The sequence below is a fragment of the Panicum virgatum genome, chromosome 5N (assembly GCF_016808335.1).
Source record: "Panicum virgatum strain AP13 chromosome 5N, P.virgatum_v5, whole genome shotgun sequence".
NCBI lineage: Eukaryota > Viridiplantae > Streptophyta > Magnoliopsida > Poales > Poaceae > Panicum > Panicum virgatum.
This window is the reverse complement of record NC_053149.1, coordinates 54,884,358-54,907,332: the sequence shown is the minus strand read 5'-3', so window position 1 is coordinate 54,907,332 and position 22,975 is coordinate 54,884,358. Positions and strand designations below refer to the sequence as shown.

General features: G+C 48.1%; 4 protein-coding genes across 4 annotated transcripts; 1 reads left to right on the top strand and 3 right to left on the bottom strand.

Annotated features, from left to right (window-relative positions):
- Nucleotides 1–1,210: 1,210 nt before the first annotated feature.
- LOC120671939 (putative ABC transporter B family member 8) lies at nt 1,211–8,234 on the top strand. Its single transcript, XM_039952207.1, has 9 exons — nt 1,211–1,659; nt 1,767–1,821; nt 2,150–2,328; nt 4,222–4,679; nt 4,780–5,320; nt 5,407–5,586; nt 5,719–6,996; nt 7,109–7,515; nt 7,605–8,234. Exons 1-9 carry the CDS (start codon nt 1,390–1,392, stop codon nt 7,954–7,956), a joined length of 3,720 nt encoding a protein of 1,239 aa, XP_039808141.1. The 5' UTR covers nt 1,211–1,389; the 3' UTR covers nt 7,957–8,234.
- On the bottom strand, nt 6,541–12,582 carry LOC120671940 (B3 domain-containing protein Os03g0120900-like). Its single transcript, XM_039952208.1, has 6 exons — nt 12,040–12,582; nt 10,870–11,289; nt 9,934–10,261; nt 9,437–9,859; nt 8,314–9,357; nt 6,541–6,918 (listed from the first exon to the last, which is right to left on the bottom strand). The coding sequence occupies exons 1-5, from the start codon at nt 12,100–12,102 to the stop codon at nt 8,369–8,371; spliced, it is 2,223 nt and encodes a 740-aa protein (XP_039808142.1). The 5' UTR covers nt 12,103–12,582; the 3' UTR covers nt 6,541–6,918; nt 8,314–8,368.
- A 2,382-nt stretch (nt 12,583–14,964) lies between these two features.
- On the bottom strand, nt 14,965–18,840 carry LOC120675658 (ribose-phosphate pyrophosphokinase 3, chloroplastic-like). The gene is made up of 7 exons (XM_039956861.1): nt 18,296–18,840; nt 17,186–17,501; nt 16,989–17,084; nt 16,832–16,900; nt 16,612–16,740; nt 16,313–16,412; nt 14,965–15,413 (listed from the first exon to the last, which is right to left on the bottom strand). Exons 1-7 carry the CDS (start codon nt 18,682–18,684, stop codon nt 15,280–15,282), a joined length of 1,233 nt encoding a protein of 410 aa, XP_039812795.1. The 5' UTR covers nt 18,685–18,840; the 3' UTR covers nt 14,965–15,279.
- A 1,547-nt stretch (nt 18,841–20,387) lies between these two features.
- On the bottom strand, nt 20,388–22,772 carry LOC120675620 (B3 domain-containing protein Os01g0723500-like). Its single transcript, XM_039956824.1, has 4 exons — nt 22,485–22,772; nt 21,778–22,255; nt 21,015–21,406; nt 20,388–20,914 (listed from the first exon to the last, which is right to left on the bottom strand). The coding sequence occupies exons 1-4, from the start codon at nt 22,575–22,577 to the stop codon at nt 20,630–20,632; spliced, it is 1,248 nt and encodes a 415-aa protein (XP_039812758.1). The 5' UTR covers nt 22,578–22,772; the 3' UTR covers nt 20,388–20,629.
- Nucleotides 22,773–22,975: the final 203 nt, after the last annotated feature.

The window sequence follows — 22,975 nt, the reverse complement described above, 5'->3', positions numbered from 1 at the left end:
TTTAAAATGCTGAATCCGAGCGGGCAAAACGGTGAAACAAAGTAGGCTGCGATGGATGGGTTTTAATATTACCGACCGAGTTGCCTAGTGTGTACCACTTCACTGAATCTAGTGTAATCTAATGTCTTTCGATCAAAAAAAAAATCCAGCTCCGTCCAAAAATGCTAAAATAAACACTAGCTGCTGGTGTCCTAGCTGAAGGGACGAAAGGAGCTAGCCAGTGGTTGCTTTCGACGTACATATCTCATGTGTTGAAACTTGGAGCTAGTATATGATTATGAACTAATGCTATCAGACAAGCTAGTGACCGGTCAGTGGGTTGGTTAAAGATGCAAATTGTGATTGTCTAAAGTAATTTTTGTCAGGTGAAGGCAAAGCGGTTCCATTAGTAGGATCCTGGCGGTAGCTTTTGCGTGCCAGGCTCTCTTACGAATATCCTAGTAGATCTCGGCAGCATCATTACGCTGCAATAATCTGCAAATGACAAGGCTCATCATCATCCTATTGGGTGAAGCACACATCATATACCGGATCGCCTTTTTCCATCTTTCATGCCTAGTGGGTGCGCAGCTTGCAAGTCTTACTGCTAGCCGTATGCCTAACTGGTAAGTAGATAATTCAAACCTGGGACAGTAACGTAGCGCTACTAATAACAAGTGTTAAGTAGGGTTCAAAGGATACCCTCCTTTAACTGTCTTTGTTAACTTTACCACCAGCCAAGAAACAATTTCACTTGACTAATAATATATGGAAAAGAAGTGGTTCTCTGTTTTTGCTGCATTAGTTTACTTATCAGAGACCAAACCACATATAGTACTGTGATAGTATAAATATACGTGCCCAGTTAGCCTGAAAAGGCTATTATTTGCATGATTCAAGATCAGGCAAGTATAGCCGGCACGGTAAATCAAACGGAAAGGAAAAAGCACTTGCAATATTAAACTGGCACACAACCACCACATCACCAGGGATCCAACATCATCTGCAATTTATCTATCATATGTTTTTCAAAAGGAAAAAAAGATAACAATGTGAGATCCCAATGGGCATGTAAGTTGCATCCAACTTTCTCTCCTGCACACATGCTGCGTTCCAACTCATTGCACTGCTGCAATGTGATGTATGCATGATTCCTCATCATGCAACCCCAAATAATAAAGGGGACAAGACCATTACTTAAAAACACACGCGCGTGTTGGTGTGCACACTCAGCTCGTCGCAGCTATATATAAACCCCTTGGTGGCAGAGCACAACAAGACACGGGCCGTGGTAGCAGCTGGCTCGCCCACAGGCTAAGCGTTGCGCCGGCGGCCGACCATCTCCTCGATCGATCGCCAAGCTCCAGCTCTAGCTTGCAACAGAGAGGTCGGTGGTCGAGGCGGGAGACCATGAAGACGAGTGCCCCGTCGGGCACCGGCGGCGGCGTCGGCGGCGGTGGCGGGCAGCGGCCGATGAGCATCCGCGGCATGTTCCGGTTTGCGGACCGGGTGGACGTCGTGCTTATGGCCCTGGGCACGCTGGGGGCCATCGGCGACGGCTGCTCCACCAACCTGCTGCTCATCTTCGCCAGCGACGTGATGAACGCGCTCGGGTACGGTCGCGGCGGCGGCGGCGCCGCCGCCGCCGCGACCGTGGATTTCATGCACGAGGTGGAGAAGGTTCGTCGTCGTGCTGGCCGTGCATTACCTGTGAACTTGCAACAAGTTTCCGTTCCGTGCTCTTCGAGCTCATCGTTTGATACCTTTCCGGGCCTTCTTTTTTGCAGTCGTGCCTGAATTTCATCTACCTGGCGTTCGCCGTCTTGGCGGTGGCGTTCATGGGTAACTTTACTAACTTCAGCTCGTCGCTCCCATTATTTTTCGGCACCGTACACATGTTACTCCATTTCAGGGTCTCTGGTTTCCATTTCTAAATACATGCTACCTACTCGATCGATTGCACGTGTGTGATAACAAAAGGAAGACACTTCTTCTGTGCTATACATGTCTTTACAAGAACTGCTGACAGTTCCCTAGCTACTGGAAAGCGGGATGGTTTTTCTTCATTGAACCAACCTTACTACTGGAATAAAAGTCTTTATTTCCTACGAATCAAATCAAACTTTGTGCGAATTTCTAGTGAGCTTGTTACATTTCAAACGAGCTGCAGAAGGGTACTGCTGGAGCCGGACGAGCGAGCGGCAGGTGCTGCGGATCCGGCACCTGTACCTGCAGGCCATCCTGCGGCAGGAGGTGGGCTTCTTCGACTCGCAGGAGGCCACCACCTCGGAGATCATTAACAGCATCTCCAAGGACGCGTCGCTCATCCAGGAGGTCCTCAGCGAGAAGGTAGCACGCTGCGCCCCCTGGCGCCACCAACCCCTCCCCAATTTCCATCACATCAACCGTCAGAATTCAGTAAAAAACAAACTCTCAAAACCTTCAGTCGTCAGGGACACCCAAAAGGCTGTGTTTAGATCCCAGGAAAAGTGGGAGAAAAAGTCGCATCGGACACTGTAGCACATTGTATCACTTTTCGTTTGTTTGTGATAAATATTGTCCTACCATGACCTAACTATGCTCAAAAGATTCGTCTCGCAACGTACATCAAAACTATGCAATTAGTTTTTTTATTTACCTATATTTAGTACTCCATGCATGTGTCATTTGCTATATTTAATGTTTCGATGTGATGGAGATGTGATGGAAAGTTTGGAGGGGGGTTTGGGGCATCTAAACACACCCAAAAAATGAATGGCGACGGGACTAGTCCCTGTCGCTCTGGTCAAGTGACCAACCAAATCATCCAATAGTCTGGCCAGGAACAGGATGGCAGCGGGTCGGGTTCGAGGCGGGTATCCGCGGGTTTCGGGTTTGCGGGTTTCAAGTTCGGTTTCTAATATAGACCCACGGGTTTACGGGTTCGGGTACCCGAAATCCTTCGGGTTTGGGGCGGATCCCAAAATTAACCCGCGGAGCTCCATTGGGGCCCAAAACCTTCAGCCCAGTAAAGGCCCATCTAGCAACCCTAGCAATATATACCTGAAATCTTATCCTCACCACCTCGCGCCCCATCCTCCTGCTGCCTCCACCCCCGCGCCCCCTCCAGCCCGCCGCTGCACCTAGCACCCCCGTGCCCCCCACCAGCCCGCCGCCGCACGCCCGCACCCAACACCCCCGCGCCCCCCACCAGCCCGCCGCCGCACGCCTGCACCCTCGACCCAGAGTTCGCAGCGCCCCGCGCCCACCCCGCCCCCGAGTGAAGGTCGGCCTCGCCCTGCTGCCGTGCCGGCGGCTCGCACTGGTGCTGCCTGCCCGCCCTGCCTGCGGCTCGCACTAGTGGCTAGTGCCGCCAGCTCCCGCCGTCGGCTATGGGCTACCTGCTCGCACGGGCTCCGGCTCCGCCCTCGCGCGCAGCTCGGGCGCCGCCGGGAGCAGAGCCGCCTGTCCCGCACGGCCGCACCCAGCCTCCGCATGGCGAAGGGGCTGAGGCCGCCTGCGCCCCCGCGCGCAGGCACTGGAACACTTGCTTGTAAAAAAACGGGTTTTGGATTATCCGTCGGGTTTCGGGTATCCGCGGGTTTCGGTTTCGGGGATGAATTTTGACCCGAATTGGAGTTCGGGGCGGGTTCGGGTTTCAAGTTCGGATTTCGGGTTTGGGTGCCCAGGCACTCCAGCCGAACCGAACCCCACCCGTTGCCATCCTTAGCCAGGAATGACTGGCGCTGCTGCCTATGCTAAGGACACCGACATCTGCCTGGAATCAGGCAAGCCGCGTCATGGAGCATTGTGGCAAACCGTGAAAACGCTGTTGATTTGATTTGTTTTTGTCACGGAACTGCTGCAAGGCAGGCAGGACCGCGACAGAGCATATGTCATGTTGCACATGAGGTGCTGCTTACATTTTACATGCATACTGTATGTATGGCAGAAATCACACGATGAAATTGTGTTAGGATAGCCTGAAAATTGTGAAAGATGCTAAGCAAGGGTTTGGACTTTGGAGTTCGAAAACATGGTCCCATACCTTTTAGCTCTGATGTGAGCTGGATGCACCAGCAAACTGGCACAGGAGTTGCATCAACATGGTGGCCACCAAAACACTAGAACCGAAAATCCAGGCACCTTAAGAAAACAAACTACGGCACAAAAAAGTTGGGGCAAAACTCAAGAAATCAGAACCCAACATTCAAGGAGAAATAACAGCACAACTGATAGTTTTGTTTCTTTAATTTGGAACAGGTCCCGCTATTTCTGATGCACTCTACTGTGTTCGTCTCCGGACTGGCCTTCGCCACCTATTTCTGCTGGAGGCTGGCCCTGGTCTCTTTTCCTCTGGTCCTGCTTCTCATAATCCCGGGGCTGATCTACGGCAAGTACCTTCTCTACCTCTCCTGCCAGTCGCGCCACGAGTACGCCAAGGCGAACTCCCTGGTCGAGCAAGCGCTGGGGTCGATCAAGACCGTCTACTCATTCACAGCCGAGAAGAGGATCATCCAGAAGTACACGGCCATCCTTGACAAGACGATCGAGCTGGGGATAAAGCAGGGCATCGCCAAGGGTCTCGCCGTTGGATTCACCGGCCTTTCTTTCGCCATCTGGGCCTTCCTCGCATGGTACGGCAGCAGGTTGGTGACGCACCATCAGGCAAGTGGTGGGAGGATATATGCTGCTGGGATTTCCTTCGTCTTGGGTGGCCTGTAGGTTTCTTCTATCTTCTGTACTGTGCTGACTTCATGGCTTCGTTTCATCCTGTAGAATAGAAGAAGCTTAACTGAACGAACTTACTGAATGTTGCAGATCACTTGGAATGGCACTCCCTGAGCTGAAACATTTCACTGAGGCATCTGTTGCTGCCACCAGAATTCTCGACCGGATAAACCGTGTGCCCGAGATCAACGCTGAGGACCCGAAGGGCCTTGTCTTGGACCAAATCCGGGGAGAGCTTCAGTTTGAATCTGTCCGTTTTGTGTACCCGTCAAGGCCAAACATGACAGTCCTCAGAGACTTCAACCTCCAGATTCCTGCTGGGCAAACCATTGCTCTGGTCGGGTCTAGTGGCAGCGGCAAGTCAACCGCAATAGCGCTAGTGCAGCGCTTTTATGATGCCAGTGAAGGAACTGTCAAGATTGACGGTTTCAACATTAAGGAACTCCAACTCAAGTGGATCAGGAGCAAAATGGGGCTTGTCAGCCAAGATCATGCATTGTTTGGTACATCAATAAAAGAGAACATCCTGTTTGGCAAACCGGATGCGACCATGGATGAAGTTTATGCAGCAGCCATGACAGCAAATGCTCACAACTTCATAAGGGGGCTTCCTGAGGAATACGAGACTAAGGTATACTATCAGTATGTGCATCAAAACAAAAGAAACAGTGGACCACCTCAAAATGTCCTCTCATACTTCATGTTTCATCCTTGCAGATCGGCGAGCGTGGAGCATTGTTATCAGGTGGCCAGAAGCAGCGTATTGCCATTGCAAGGGCAATTATCAAGAACCCTGCTATACTTTTGCTTGACGAAGCCACGAGTGCACTTGATTCAGAATCAGAGAAGTTGGTGCAGCATGCGCTTGATCAAGCATCTATGGGACGGACAACTCTGGTAAATTGTCACTTACTACACTCATATACTTCATAACCCTAGGATCAAAATTTCTTGAATTATTTGGCATTGTGTCTTTTAGAATGATAATTATTTGGCACTGTGGCGCTGATAATCATTAACACTAACCAGGTAGTAGCTCATAAGCTTTCAACCGTGAAGAATGCTGATCAAATTGCTGTAGTTGATGGGGGTACAATAGCTGAAATTGGTACACATGATGAACTGATCAGCAAGGGGGGCCCATACTCAAGACTTGTGAAATTACAGAAGATGGTGAGTTACATCGATCAAGAAAATGATCAGTTTAGGGCTTCGTCAGTGGCCAGGACCAGCACCAGCCGTCACAGTGTGTCCAGAGCAAGTCCAATGCCACTTACACCAGCTGTCTTAAAGGAAATCAGTTCTGATGTTTCGCCACCTGCACCATCTTTCTCCAGGCTTCTTGCAATGAATGCACCAGAATGGAGGCAAGCAGTTATAGGCAGCCTGTCTGCATTGGTATATGGTTCCTTGCAGCCCATCTATGCCATAACCATTGGAGGAATGATTGCTGCATTCTTTGTTCAGGACCACAATGAGATGAATGCAATCATCAGACGGTATGCCTTGATCTTCTGCTCATTGTCTATGGTATCCATTGTTGTAAATCTATTGCAACACTACAACTTTGCATACATGGGGGAGCATCTTGTTAGGCGCATCCGAGTCCAAGTACTTGAAAAGATCTTAACCTTTGAGGCAGCATGGTTTGATGAAGAAACAAATTCAAGTGGTTCTTTGTGCTCTCGGCTAAGCAATGAAGCTTCTCTTGTCAAAACCCTTGTTGCAGACAGAATGTCCTTACTGCTTCAAACAGCTTCTGGAATTATAATTGCGGTGACAATGGGCCTGATAGTAGCTTGGAAGCTTGCTCTTGTCATGATAGCTGTACAACCATCTACAATGATATGCTACTATGCCAAAAAGATAGTACTCTCAAATGTTTCAAGGGACTTGGCCAAGGCTCAGCATCAAAGTACTCAGATTGCCATAGAAGCTGTTTACAACCACAGGATGGTAACCTCCTTTGGGTGTTCATCAAAGGTTCTTCAGCTCTTTGAGCATGCACAAGAGGAACCACTGAAGAGAGCAAGGAAGAAGTCATGGGTAGCAGGGCTCACCACAGGATTGTCACCTTGCCTCTCATTCTTAACATGGGCATTGGACTTCTGGTACGGTGGGAAGCTGGCACAGTCTGGAGAGATCTCTGCGGGTGATGTTTTCAAAACCTTTTTCGTCCTGGTGAGCACAGGAAAGCTGATTGCTGATGCTGGTAGCATGACATCAGACCTGGCAAAGGGAGCAAATGCAGTTGCTTCAGTATTTGAAGTGCTAGACAGGAAATCTATCTCTCCACAAAATTCACAGGTAGCATACTCATAACTAGCTTCTTAAGTATCATACAAAATCTTAGTCAGCAGCTTTGCAAGCATAATATGACTATAAGCAATGAGTCAGAATAATTAGATTTACTTTGCAGGTGGAAAAGGAAGACCAGAAGAAGAAAATACAAGGAAGAATAGAGTTCAAAAAGGTAGACTTTTCATATCCAACAAGACCAGAATGCCTCATCCTACAAGATTTTAGCTTGGATGTGAAAGCAGGAACAAGTGTTGGCCTGGTTGGGAGAAGTGGTTGTGGTAAATCTACTATTATAGGTTTGATCCAAAGGTTCTACGATGTTGATAGAGGATCTGTAAGGATTGATGGCATGGATGTGCGGGAGATGAATATTCTTTGGTTTCGAGGATTTACAGCTCTTGTTAGTCAGGAGCCAGCAATGTTTTCAGGTAGTGTCAGGGATAACATTGCTTTCGGTAAACCAGAAGCAGATGAAGAGGAGATTGTGGAGGCCGCAAAAGCTGCAAATGCACATGAGTTCATATCGTAAGTCTTAAACATGTTCTATTCCAAATACATATTATACATATTGCCCAACATGCCTTTGTCTGAACTCAAAGCCTATTATTTTTCAGATCATTGAAGGATGGATATGATACTGATTGTGGAGAGCATGGTATACAACTCTCAGGAGGACAGAAGCAAAGAATTGCAATTGCAAGGGCAATAATCAGAAATCCAGCAATACTACTGCTTGATGAAGCAACAAGCGCACTTGATGCACAGTCAGAGCAAGTGGTGCAGGAAGCTCTGGATCGAATAATGTCAGGGAGGACCACAATCGTGGTGGCACATCGACTAAACACAATCAAGAATGTAGACTCAATTGCTTTCCTGGGAGAGGGTAAGGTGGTGGAGCGTGGCTCTTACCCGCAGCTCATGAACAAGAAAGGGGCATTCTACAACCTCGCAACTCTTCAGAAGTAACTGACTGTATGCAATGCAAACTACCATGTCTAATGAAACTCCTGCAGTGAGTGGTATGATAGCTAAAGTTACTATAGTATAGAATCAGCCCTCTTTAGCTAGTTTTCAAGTAACTCCTTCCATAATCAGTTAATGTATATCTGACTTGCCTTCTAAACTTTCTGACGGTTTAAGATAGGCAAAAATATAAACAAATATAATTATATATAACATGTATCACAATTAGCTAATACAGCCCAAAAGTATGACAAGGAAAAACAAGCATTATGCTGCACGAATCATCATTCTTATCTCCTTCCTGATAACATATATGGGCTTCAAGAGAATGGAAGAAAAATTTTCCATGAGAGGACTTACCATGACTAGACCATAGGCAGAAAATAAATAATTGTAAGCAGACGCTGCACCTTCTTTACTCTTTCTTGAAGTTGATGTTTAGAAGAATTCCCTTGGAAAGCTGAATCTCCTTACTCATATTATCCATCTCTATCTTAACCAATGCCTCTACATCAACTGATCCAGGTTCAGTAGAGGCAAGCCGCTCTTTTACATCACCAAGAGTCTGCTGATAGCTCTTCAGATCCATCTTAACCCTTACCTTTTCTAATATAGATTTCTGATATATAGTCTCATGCTCAGCAACTTTATGTGCCAAATTTTGAATTTCATCCTCAATTATCAAATCCTGCTGCATGTCCTTGATACCATCCTTAACGGCATGCAATTTTTTCCTGTGTTCTTCCAATGTTGAGAACAAATTGGTAGAATCAGCTGCCGCTTTCTTGTAATCTGATTCCAAGCAAGTGTATGCAGTTTCTAGCTCTTTAAGCTGCCACTTCAAGAGATCCTGTAGCTTTGCAGAGAACTCTTCTTTCCTCATCTCAATATTGAAATTTTTTTTCTCCTTAATCTTTTTAGAATACTCCAACAATGCATTCACTATCTTTTGGGCATTCCTATCCTGAAGGGATAAATCACATTTCAGAATTCCTATCCGCACAGCGGCTTCAATTACATCTGCACTCAGCACATCTGAAGGATCATCCCGGATTATTTCCTGGATGCTTGCAATGGTTTTCACAAAGTTGTCCCTTTGAATGTCAAGTAAAATTTTCTCAAGGGGATTGACATGTGGTGGGTGCTTCCATATAAATGATAGATCACATTTTCTTGAACATGCTGTCAACCCAGAGTTGTTTGGTGGTGACTCTATGCAACCTGTACTCAAGAATGAACCAGAAATCTCCACAGCATTTATTTCCATTTGTTCTTTACTGTTCTTTCCATCATCGCTGTGATCCAACATTTTTCTAGTTTCTCCTTGATCATGGTCATGCACTTTACTTAAGCCAACCTCATACTGTGGAGAATCCAGATTCCTGAGGTCCTGATATAAGGAACCTGGAAAGGGAAAAGTTGATATAACTTAAGTTTAAGACGTTAGAAAGGAAGATCTAACAAAGAGCAACCAAAGAATCACCTGTTGTTTCTTCACGAGCTGTTGTTAAGGCATTATATGGTTTCTTATGGAGCGAGCATGATTTATGTTCCCTATGCTTGACCTGAATTATTGCGGCTGGTGGTCTGCGCACTTCAGCTCTTTTTTTCAACACTTTATTTGTGCTGTTGCAAGTATTATTCAGGTGTACCAATCGTGGTGATCTTCTAGGTGTTTGAGTTTGTGGTGAGCCTCGCTGCAACTTAACTATTTTCCTCTTCTGTTTCTGAGACAAATCACAAGGTTCACTTTCATCAACAAGCCTTCGCTTCACTGGTGGCACAGTCAGGTCACTCTGTAGTGGTTGATTAGACAAGTTAGGCCCCTCAAGATTGTTCTTCTTGATTCTCTCAAAATCATCATCTGGAGGGAAGAAGCGTTGTAGTTGTCTCTTTATAAAGTCAACTGGAGACGAAAAGGATATTAGCCATGTTACTGATGCAAAAATGTAAGAACATGAGATGATAGAGAAAACTTACACAGCAAAACAAGTTTCTGCTTCATAGATTGTTCCAGAATATTTAGTTTGCCCCTACAAATATTTAAATCTTCTGCAGCCACCTCAACTTTCCATTTATACAAACAGAGGGTAGCACAGAATAATTCAATTGCCAATTTGTCAACATGCAAAGTTCTCATTGCTTCGGCAATTGCTTTAGCTTTATCATCCTCCATTGGCTCCTTCCGTGACAAGCATGTCTCCAACTCATCTTTGGAACAACCTACTTCATGTAGGTCAAGGAAACCAATTGTGTCCGGGGATGAAATATGTTCATCCCCGTGAGTGCTTCGTTCTGTGGTTACTGTCTAGGAGTTACATACAAAACTATCAGTTAAGGAGAAATCATTACATGTAATAAGGTACTAATCAGAATTTTAAAATCCATGCTCCTTAATGAACCAAAAAGGTAATCAGTTTGTTTCATTCTATAAAGCATATTTGGCTATTTATGATATCAAAAAAGCATGCAGGTAGATCCCACACTTGTTTCTCTGTTTCTTCCGTAATTTATTCCATCTTCTTGCCTAAGCAGTTATGCAAGGTATTGTAGTGATCATTTTTAACTTTCTCCATCTTACAGCTTTCTTGATATTTGTCATCGGTCGAATTGCGCCTTATGAAAAACAAACATGGAGTATGATGAAAAAAAATTCTAAAATTATGTGAACAAATCATTCTTCTGAGCAATAATATTCTCTAGCCATCAACAATTTCATGTAGATACTAAACGTAACTTAGACTTACTAAGCTTGCAAAACAAACTTATCTAAGACCATCATGTCAATAAAAAGATTCCATTTGTACTAGAGAGTAAGCAAAATGAAACACCTAAATGACCATGTGAATTGATCTAACTATTTCCTCAAGACTATACTATTTTCATTCCTACATCAGATTGATCCAGTATATCAACCTGTGCGTGACTATGCATGGGACTCTTAACTGTCTCTGTCATTTCGTCACCACAGCATCCCTTCTTACTAGAAGGGAAGATATCACATGGTTGTTCTCCTAAACTTCGAGTAACTTGGGCACCACTTCCTGAAGGCCAAACTGCTTTCTCAACAGTATTCACACCAAAAACCGAGACCCCGAAATGCATGTTCCCATCATATTCGATGACAAGGAATTCACCCTTCCGTAAACAATTGCCCTCCACAAACTTTGACCATCCGGTGGTCAGAAACATGCGACCATCAATTTCGTCTAGCCCAACAGGCCAAGTCTTCCCTTCAGCATTCTTAAGTGCGACATTAGCAGACGAAGCCACCGTGGAACCGGATGTTCTGCGCCTCTCCTCTGGAATATGACAGAGGAAGCCTCGAGGTATCTCCTACATGCAGAAGCAAGGTTACTCAGGACGAACTGTTCGACTATTTCCACTTCTTGAGTACATGACTGAGAATGGCACTCATGAAGTCATGAGGGCAAAGACTGGTCATTGGTCATAGACTGAACTGCAGACCATTTGGCCAGAGGATTTAGCATTTAATGAAGCTGTAATGCTGTAGTGGGTACATACATATGTGCATTGAGATGACACTAAACAACATAAAAAGTTCCACTGAAGCTTCATTTTCATTTTAGGATTGCTTGCAATGCACGCAGTAAACAACATTAACTTGCCATCTGCTTGGTGGTGCTCTATTTCCACCTTAATAGCCTCTGCCTATTAAGGGTTGTAATGGTCGTATTGCTTTCCTCTTAATGAAATATGTGCTCAGCCACGTTCGCGAAAAAAACATTAATGCGTGTTGCCTTTTTTATTTGCATAGATGTTTTTTTTCAAGGAAATGTGCGTAGCTGACTTCCACTTGGACTGCATGCCTGAACCGAATCTATTAGAAGGAAGATCACCAAAAATCCGTACGCATGCACATGGAGATAGTCATCATCCTCTATATTCATCCAAATACCGCACTCTGCATAAGCACACGGCCCGGAGCCTCGCTGCCGCCCCCTGACAGCACAATGCCAAGAGCCCCAGACCAGACCATCACCATGGCCGCCGCGAACGTAGACAAAGAGACAGAGGGGAACGCAAAGGGTCGCGGCAGCAGCAGGAGGAAAGTGGACTACTCACGATGCGGCGCGCGAAGTCGCCGACGAGGACCTTGAAGAAGCGGGGCCTCCTCTGCCCTTCCATGAGCAGAGGGAACAAACAGGAAGAAGAAGAGAGGGAACGCCGCCGCGACCGCCGGGTCTCTCCCTCTGAATCTCTGTTGCTGCAATTGCGAAGGCGGGGAGAAGAAGAGAGGAGGCGATGGAACCGAGCCGAGCGGCTGGGTTGGTTTGGTTTGGTTGCTGTTGCTGGATGCCGGCGACGAGTGAATGAGCGAGCGGATTGACGGGAGCGGACGCGGCGGACTTTCTCTTTTCCCACTCCCACGGCGTCGGCGCGTGCACCGAAGCGCAGGCGCAGAATCTTCGCTGGTTGGCTCGCGCTTTTTTGCCGTGGAAAGCTGCTTTATTGGCACGACTAGTCATCAAGACACTCAGGACGCACAACGCACCCGTGGCTGACTGGCCAGACCACATCAGCACACGTGGCCGTCGAGAGACACGCCAGCCGGCCACGGCGTTCCGTGTTCCTCCAACTCCAAGGCTCCAACTCTTCAGACGAAGGAGAGGAGGAAGAGGCTAGGTAGCCTGTACGGTTTTACATCTATACTATTATAAAAGATGGCCCCAACGTTCGTACTCTTAAAAAGTTTGGTGACACCTTTATATCATCGCGTTTTTTCATTTTGACGTCTGTACCATTTTGGACGGAATGAGTACTAACGGAGGGTAATGGAGCTGCGAAAAGACAATTATACCCTTAGATGCTAAAATTGCTTAAACTCTCTCCTCTCAATGACGAGCGAGTCCCACTTGTCATCTTCTTCTTCCTTACGGTTCTTTTCCTCTGTCTCCCTGACTCGCGCGTAGCGGAGGAACTCGGCGGTGCTGTGCTTGGCGTGCTGCAGGATCGCGGCGTCCAGCGCCCGTGGCCGTGACTCGTCCGCGGTGGCGCCCTGCACTACGGCGGATGGGCATCTCGACACTGTCGAGGACGACGACGAACAGGGGGTCCGCGGATGGGCGTCTCAACGCTGTCGAGGACGACGACGAACAGGGGGTCCGCGAGCTCCGCGCTGGAGATGGACACGCCAGCATGCTTAGCCTCGACGAGCGCCATCGGGTTTGGTGGCCGGTGACACATCGATCTGCCTGCCTCGCCGTGGTCCCGCCCCAGCCGTGCGGCGGCCTCGCCGCAGCCCCGCCCCGGCACGCGGCGGCCCCGACGCGGCCCCCACGGCACGCGGCGGCCGGTGTCCGAGGGTGAGCGAGGGAGGGGTGAGCAAGAGAGTGCGCGAGGGGGGCGAGTGACGGATGGTGCTGGCGGCGGCGGCTCGTGAGGATGGGCAGGCCGGGAAGATCGGGCACATCAGGGAGGAGGGGAAGATCGGGCACATCAGGGAGGAGTCTGACAGCGACGGGGAGAAGGAGATGCAGGGCGACGGGGAGGAGATTGGGAATGCAAAATGGTCAATTTACTAGATTAGGCCCACATGTCAGAGCTCTAAATCTGTTAATTCCTAACGGATGGTGGATGGAATGGTATAGACGTCAAAACGAAAAAACGCGATGATACAGAGGTGTCACCAAATTTTTTAGTGGTACGAACGCTGGGACCATCTTTTATTATGATAATACTACCTCCTTCCCCGTTTATAAAGCATACACGTATATCAAGATTCAAACCTTCTCATTTTTGACCAATAATTTGACTATTAAATTTTTGTTTTTATAATGCAAATTTCATATGATTGGATTCATAATCAAATATAGTTTACAATGATTATAAGCTTATAATCAAAAGTGATATAATATATGATAAATAAATGGTCAAAGTGTTGTTTAGAAGACCGTGTCATATTCCACCATGCCTTATAAACGGGGAAGGAGGGAGTATACATGTACAACCCTCGAGGGTTTGAGGCTTTTTCCAGCCTGTTCGGCTGCGCTTATTTGGCTGGGCTGGAGCCAGCCAGCGCTGGTTCCGTCCTCCGCTCCGAACAGTAAGGACGTTAGGTAGCGAACGTCTGCCCACGCGTAGGATTCGTGCATCTGCGCTCCTCCGAACCGCCCGGCGGCCGCTGCTCCGCCCCCGTCGTAGCTGCTGGTCCGCCCCCATCGTGGCCGCTTCTCTGCTCCGCCCCACCGCGGCTCGGCCGCCGGAGGGAGCGAGGCAGGGCCGGCGCCGCGCGCCGGCCGCCCGCGCCCACTCGGCCACCCGCGCCTCGCCGCGCGTGGCCGCCCGTGCCTCGCCGCCACCAGTGCCGGGGGAGGGAGGGAGGAGCCGTCCTGCGTGCTGCCCGGCGGCCTCGCCCTTGGATCCGGCCTCCCCGAGCCGAGCCTCGACCGCGCTCCCGGATCCACCCGCGAGACCCGCCGCCGGGGGCGTGGCCTCTGCTCCGCGCCCGTCCGGTGCTGGGGGCACTCCCGGCCTCCGCGCGACGTGAGAGAGAGAGAGAGCACGCTACGGGGGAGGGGAGGAGAGAGGGGCGGAGGGGATGGGAGAGAAAGGAGGAGATAAAAAAAATAATTCTCTCTTTTCCATTAACAGATGAGCGACGGTAGACGTTTCGTTGGGAGGCGCGGACGGAATCAGCTCGAGCCCTCCTTGTTCCGTGATAGGAGATTTATTTTGGATGGGAAATAATAGGTATAATAAAAAAATTAATTTATCTCGAATCAATCTAAATTTATTTCGGATCGAAAACTAATTGTAATAAAATAAATTCAAATAGTTACAACAAGCAACTGAGATTGATTTCCGATCTCTTCTGGTACCTATCATAAGTCTATTTTATTGCAATTAGTTTCCGATTCGAAATAAAAACTGATATGTCGTGTTATACCTCAAAATAAATACCACCAAACCGAACAAGCTGCAAGCCTGCAACACGCCAAATTTTCCACGCAGGAAGGAGGAAGCACACACCATATACACGATGCAAAATGAGTAGAAATCCAACGGGGGAGGCTCACTGGCACTTTATTTCAGAGTTTTATTTATGTTACATAGACCGACACTTGACTTGCTCAGCCAAATTATTAGACGGACACTATCCAACGAATGTTTTTTGACGAATGCGCCCTGCTTGGATGGGTCTACCATCTCAAGGTTTTCTAGTAAATACATTAACAAAATGCCTTCTGGTAATCTGGTTGGAGAAAGGAAAAACACCAAGATCCTCAAAAAGAAAAATGTGAAGGAAGAAGAATGAACTGAACACTCAACACTATCCTGAGGGACGAGGCAGACCAAAGTTTGCTAAATCTGAAGAGCGGAAGAAATAGATCCGGCCAGGCTAAGAATTTCGAACGGCCGCCTGTCCTTCACCGCCTTGACAGTTAGAGGGCATGAATCGGTAAGCCAAAAGTGGCTCAGGCCATGCTCCGGGCCCTCTGAAAAAAATTACAAGGATAATGGTTTACATTATAAATAAGAACATAAATAGCACAGCATTATTCAACACAAAATAGGTTCTGTAGTGCTGAAAGATCCAAGTAAACTTGTGATAAAAAGTATCAAAGTAGGAAAACCGGATTTTAAAAAGGAGGTTAATATGGAGGATTATAGCCTGCAGGAGAATCGAAGGCAATTTAGGTGAATAAACTGAAGGAGTATTGCCTTGTGCTTCTTATCAAATTGGTGTCCAGGTATATCAAACAACAGTATCAGAATACTGAAAATTTATTTGTCTGGTTCTAAGGTATGAGGTAGCAACACTGCATCGAAAGTTAGGGTTGAAGGAAAATCACCACAAGGGTTTAGTGGTCAAAAAGGAAACTCGAAATCAAATCCTCTCTTTTTTCTGTGAGATGAACTGAAATTATCCTGATCACCTCTGATTGAGAATTATTAGTCAATGGTGTTTCTTTGATATATTAAAGGATACCATTCCGTGCAAGTCACTAAAAGATGGAGAAATTTGCTGGTAGAAGCTGTCTTAATAAGAAAGGACAGCTATGGTTTGGCCGTTCAGTTTCTATGTTGCTCTTTGGGACAGTAAAAAAGGCAGATGCTTAGTCAAAAAAATGTTAGGTGGGTGAAATAATTTGTTACTTTCTGACAAAAAGAAGAGAGGAAAAATAGAAACAGGGAAACAGAAGTCTGACCAGCCAGTCTACCACTCAGTTGATCGTCTAAAATTGAGAAGTGCCCTCTGCGAGAAACTAAACTAGTGGAGTCCTTATGTAAGCTCTTTTCTATTCAATATCTCGAAACAGAAATAATAGCAATGTAGAGAAGTTTATTAGCATGCTAATAGCCTAATCTCATAAAGGTAATGAAGCATATTTACCTCCATTATCAGGCTGAAATTTCTCCCATGAGTTATTGGGGAAAATGCCATGTGTCACATATGCACTGACCTTTGCTGCGCCATGAGCTGCCAATACTTTCTGCACAAGAAAAATGAATGTTAGTTTGAAACAATCAAGGGAATATGATAGAAATACATAATTAGACGCCACCAAAATTGCTTTCAGAAAAAAAAAATCCAGGACACAAATTGGCGCACCCACAAGGCCAGATATTGAAAATCATCAATAGTCACTAATACTAAATATAAACAAAACTAAGTCACAGACATCTTTTTACCTGGCACTCGATCAAAGTACCACCGGACTGCACCAAGTCATCGACTATAACAACATGACGGCCTCTAGGATCTCCCTCTTTTATCCGTACAATTCTCTGCTCCCCTTCTCTAACTTTGTTACATACAACCTACAAAAAGGCAATTTATGAAATCAATTTATTAAGAAAGGGACCAACCTTTTTGTTTTGGAACTTGGAAGAACTTGAGAAAAACATTTACCATGGGAAAATGTTGAAGTTGCTTATAGAAGCGCTTCCAAGCACCGTCATCTGGAAATGCTATGGTTATCTGATAAAGATATAAATGATCTCATATCAGATAAGACCAAGTGCCGCATCAACAAACATCAAACTTTCGGTTAACTTAGTGTACTCACATTATGGGAATCAGGCAACTCCTGAAGCCTACTTTTTAGCAATGGGATGCCACTCTCAAAACATGGTAAGACTGAGTCTCCAAAGTAGAATCTCTCCTGTTGTGTTATTAGGCGCAAGGTTATTTTCATACTGATGCTGAATTTTAGAAGGAACAGGACAGGAAGTTCAATGGGTTAAATGTTATGATTTTACTTGCCTGCAAAGCATGGATATCAAAAATCACTAAACTTGAAGGTCCACCTCGTGATATTGGTATATTTGACAAAATTCTGGCAAGTGTGAAGGCAGTTGCAATGTCTCCTTCGTCTTCCATGCGTTCAGAAGTCCCGGTTGGAAAAAATGGGAGTATAAGAGTGAACGATGAAATAAACAACTTCGGCAGAGCATATATGATAGATAGTTGCTCAAATATGACACTGGGCGAGCTAAATGATGCTAAAAAAGCAACATGCCGGCCACGAATGCTGTGGGCATTCGAGATGAACAAATTTGGGAATCCATCAGCAAATGTCCTGAAAATGGTACCAAAGTTTGGATGTGAGAGAAGCTTGGTTTATTTTTCTAAAACAAAACGTTGCTGTTGAGCCAGGACATACAAAATAATCCAAAAGAACAAATCCTACTTTTAATCTAGAAGTTCCTAAGCTATGAACATTTAAATGATTCACTTTAAAATATAAGTATGTTGATGAAACAATCACCTAAGTGCAAGTAATCACAAATCTGGATGTGTGGTAGTTTTCTGTTAGGTGTGAAAGAATTAAGATTCCATGCACATTCTGCATCATTGGGTTGACTTTAGCAAGTTCGTGTTGTCCCAATCTAACACGACAAGCATCTTAGATCTGGGTACAGAGCACTACAGCTTCACTTTCAATAGCCATGTTTTATTATTCCATTAACCCCAAGGGTACAGATTGGAGCACTGCCAGTTCTGAACTGGCGAACTAATTGTGAATCATGCCAGGATTTTAATTTTATTTTTTTGATAGGGAATCATGCCAGGATTGGTTTAGCACTGCCAACCTGTGACATACATTTAAACTAAATTTTGACGGGAATCACCTCTCTGCTTTTTCCTAAACGTCATTCATCAGTGTAGAGAGTGCGTTTTCTTTATCTGTATAATTCTAGTATTTGACAAACTTCCAAGGAACCTGTATCGAGGATTCCTTGGCCAGAACTATTCGAGCCCCAATTGGGAACCCAACGAATCCCTATTCCGAAGCTATACTTTTTTTTGAGCTCATTCCGAAGCTATACTGGTACTGTAGGAAAGAAGGGAAGGGAAGGGGAAGACTGTGACCTCCAGGAGATGGAGCGCAGCTCGATATCATCGTTCCGGGCGACCACCTGCTGCGCGAGCTCCCGCATCTCCTCGCAGTAGAAGAGCAGGACATTCTTGTGGGTCCCCATGGCGCCGGCCATCTTGGGCAGGGCGAGCGGCGCGATCGCGGGGGGCACGTGGAGCCCGCTGCCGTTGGCGGCGGCGCTGCTGCTGCTGGCCACGCCCGCGCCCGCGCCGCCGAGGTGTTGGCTGGCGCGGGGCCTGCCGGGGGCGGGGGCTCGGCGCGGGGAGGGCCTCGCGAATGCTGGGGTCGGCTTCGGGGCCGGGTGGCGCGCGCTCGCGCTCGGCCCCCGCGCTGGGGTTTTGGCGCCGAGCGCGCCGGGGGAGGCGGAGGCGGCCGTTGCCATCCGCCGCGCGCGGCAGGGGGGGTTGTTGCTGCCTTGCTGGGGGATGTGGCCGCAGTGGTGGTGGCAGGCCAAGTCGGGTAGCCGGGCTGGGGTGGCTCGTCGAGCCGCGGAAGAGTTGGTGCGGCCGGGGCGTGCGTGCCTCAGATTCAGATGCGTGCGATGCGGGCGCACGAGCCTGGGCGGCGGCGATGGTTTTTTCTCGCGTGGCTTTTATAGCGCAAGCGGCGTGGGCGCGCCGGCGCCGGGGTGGGGGTTGGTGCGGTCGTGCTCGTGCAGCGCTCGCGGCGGGCGAGAGCGGGCGTCTGGCGATGTGGGGGATCCGGATCGCTCGGTTTTGCTGGGTTGCGCTACCACCACGGCACCACGTTAGCGTCACGTGTCCGGGTCAGTACCGGCTTTTGTCTATTGAACAGGTGATTCCTCGCGTTGCCGCGGAGTTTGAGTGAATTTTTTGATAAACTATAAACCACTGGATGCTTTATAGTTGAAGAAAGTAGAGAAGTTAGACAATGAGCTGAGCAATCATTAGCAGTGGCACTCGAGTTATGATCATTATAAGTGATGCTAGTGGAGGATTTATGATTATTATGGTTGATGCTAGTGGAGACGAGGGAATGATATATGGACGAATTACTTGCGGAAAGAAAGCAGAGAAGTTAGATGATGAGCTGGAAAGCCATTATTAGTGGCACTCAAGTTATGATCATTATGGTTGATGCCAGTGGAGAATGAGGGCATGATACATGGATGAATGGATTTTAGAGGATACCGATGAACTGACAATAATGAAAATAGGAGTGATGTGGCTTAATGTGGTTGCCGAAAAATATACATAAATGATCTTTAGTGGGTTTCGTCTATATAGATTATTTATTTCGCACAGAAGATGTGTGCGTGCGCTTTCTTTTAAATAAAACAATTCCGTTTGCATAGATGAAATGCTAAATTTTAGGACCAATTTATCCAAACAATAGTGTTAATAGAGCAGTTTCAACTTTAGTATATGTATGTATATGTATGCGTACTAATATATGATAAAGTTCATAACTCAACTTTAGCACATCCAAATTGATTCTTAATAGAAGAGGAGATGTGACATACTGACATCAACATGGTCTAGTTGTAAGCAAAGATAAAGTACTCTATGCACGTTTTCTTTTGCTGCGATTTTGCATTTAGACTGAATTTATCTTGATTACGCGTGAGAATCTCGCTTAACAAGCCGTTTACACAGATTTCGAATAGTACCCCCGTTAGCGTTAGCTTCCAGGAAACAAAAACTTCATCTGTGGCGGTGTCACACCATTTGATCGGGACTCTTGGTTGGTAAGGCGGTACTCACGCTATCTCTAAAAGAATACAACTCTAACTTTAGAGAAGTCAAACAATTTTGAATTTAAACCAAATTTATATAAAATATTATTACTATTTACATTATAAAATTAGTATTATTAGATTATTCATGTAGCATAGTGTCATACTTAATCTATTTAAAGATATAAATGTTAGTAATTTTGTATCTAAATTTGGTTTATTTTAAATTATTTGACTAGAAGTAGGATTGGCATTTTATAAAACGGGGAGCAATAAACACTAAACTGACGAGTCCACGTCCTCTGCAGTTCCTCGCTCGTGCTGACTGTCTGGTGAGGTCACATGTGCGGATGTGCCGGCCACTACTTATCGGCATTTCCACGCGGAGATTATGCGAAATGCAGGAGGAAGTTGCAGTGTTGAACTGTTGACATCTGCATTGAGAAGCAGATTCGAGACTAGCAACACGAAACTAGCAGCAGAAAAACGAGGCAGCGACCGATGATGTCCTCTTTGAATTGCACATGGACCTTCCGTTGCTATGTCGATGTCGATGAGCCATCACGATCTGACGCGCACGTCCCACGTCAGCTGCAAAACTAATAAACGTGCGTGCGATGCGCTCGTCAGATCAGATCGGATCCGAAGCGGCGCTCCGGAGCCTGACCGCCGGCACGGGCGGGTCGACGACGCGGAAGACGTGGACGCGGAACTCGGCGGCGCCGACGAGCTCGAAGACGCAGTAGTCCCCTTCCTCGAGGCAGTTCCCCCGCGCGAAGGCGCACCACCCGCGCGACAGCCGGTCCCTCGTGTTGGGGATGTAGAGCACCACCCACGCCTTGCCCCCCGGGCCCCGGAGCACCACGTCCGTGCGCTCCCGCGGCAGGTGCTGCCGCGAGAACCCCGTCGGGAACCTCTGCACGCGCGCGCACGCGCAAGCCCAAGTCATCGTCAGTTCATCACGCCACGTCTCGCACGAACGAAACCACCTGCGCCGCCGGCGATGCCGTGCTCACCATCATGAAGGAGTAGTAGACGTGCATGGTGCTCATGCGGATGACGCAGTACGGCAGCGGCGACCGGAACGCGTACGCGAGCTCCATGGCGAGCTGCCGCTCGGCGCCCGTCACGGGGCGCCGACGGGACACGTACCCCCTGTAGCGTCGGACGCACGCCGGGATGTCGGCGTCGTCCGGGACCGCCGCCGCCGCCTGCAGGTCCTCGTGGATGCTCCGCGTCTTCACCACGCGCCGCGTCTCCGCGCCGGGATCCTGGGGCTGGGGCCCCCAGCGGCGGCGCTTCGTCGGCGCGGGGTCGTCCTGCGGTGGCGGTGGCGGTGGCGCGGGGATCACCACGCACAGCGCCAGCTCGTCGGCGTCCTCGATCTCCGTCTTGACCGCGCCACCAGCTGCAAACCGCGCAACACGGTGGAGATGTAAGGTTGTTTGGCAACGTGACAGACAGATGATTGGATCGTGCATTCGGGCAACGCTGCTTGAGCCATTGATTTTCTGTCTCCAAATTCATAATTAAATCATGACGGCCAGATATGTATTTCGTTACTGGCTGGGCTTGAACGGGAAATGTTGGGCCTTTTGTTATAATAACTTGGGTTTTTTTTGTGAAAATAATAACTTGGGCTTTTTTTTGTGAAAATAATAACTTGGGCTTATTTGTTCGGGGGCCTTTAATTTAACAGCTCACCCTAATTTCGCTGGCCCCCCCGGCTTATCCCAATTTTCCTTTTATTATTATAGGAGAAAGAGGAAATTCGCTTACCCGACTCCGGCGTCCAGTTGGAGCATGCAGCCTGCAGCTGCCGATCCCCCGCCGTCGCCGTCGTCGCGCGGTATGGCACCAGCTCCTTCCCGACGGAATCCTTGCGCGCGCGCTTGGGCTTGGCGCCCGTCGTCGCGCGGCCCCGCTTCGAGCCCTGCCTGCCGCTTCGCGGGTCGCCGCTGCCGAGTAGCAGGTCCTCCCGCTCGCAGGCCGACGTGTCGAACACCATGGCGGTGAAGCGCGTGTCGCCGTCGTACCGGAAGACGAGGAACTCGAGCTCCCGCAGCGCCTGGTCCTGCACGAACTTGGGCCAGCCCGAGGTGAAGAAGGTGCCCTCGGCGGTGCGGCGGATGACCACCAGCCACGTCCGCCCGCTGGGGCCTTCCAGGGTCGCCGCCATGGACGCCTCCTTCACGGCCCTGGCCTTCTTCCTCGACGCCTCCCAGGGGATGTGCTTGCAGAAGTCCGGCGGGATCTTCTGCGACGCATGCAAAGCTCGTTTCTCTAGATTAATCAGGAGTAGATCGGTCGGTGCATGCATGTTGCATGAGCGACATTTTCAGGGCTCTGATTCATATATAACAAACTACAGTGGCAAATAAAAAGTAAATGTATATATTGATTGATCTCTATGTAAAGTGGCATTGTGTTCGAGGACATGATGCAAAGGCACGAACTCCATGAACCTGAGTGTCTCGGTCACTCACCAGGCGCTTCTTGAAGTCGCCCATGAGCACCTTGAAGAAGTGCGGCCGCCTCTCGCCCGTCGCGCACGGCGACCGCCTCCCCGCGGCCGGCATCCTTAGCCGTCTCCTCCTAATTAACGTGAGCTCTCGACAAGACAGCTAGGCGACGGATCGAGCAGCAGTAGCCCAGCAGGTGGACGCTGCTGCTGCGGCGCAGCGAAGCCGGCAGCTCGCCGCGAAGGCGACGTCGGCGAATTTAACCGTCGCCCAACCCAACGGGGAAAAGAAGACGCGAGAGCTCAGTTTTTGATGGGGTTTTTGTAACTAATTCTTCTTCTTTTCTCTTAATGAAAAACGTGCCAATCGACAAAAAAAAATGGGAGAGCAGGTTTTGGCCGGGCGCCGGGCACTCGAATTTAACTACGCCTAAAAGCCCCCGGGATATCAGGGCGTGAGGCAGGCATGTCGCTGCCATGTGGGACCCAAAATGCTTGCGTCACTCGCGCAGTCGA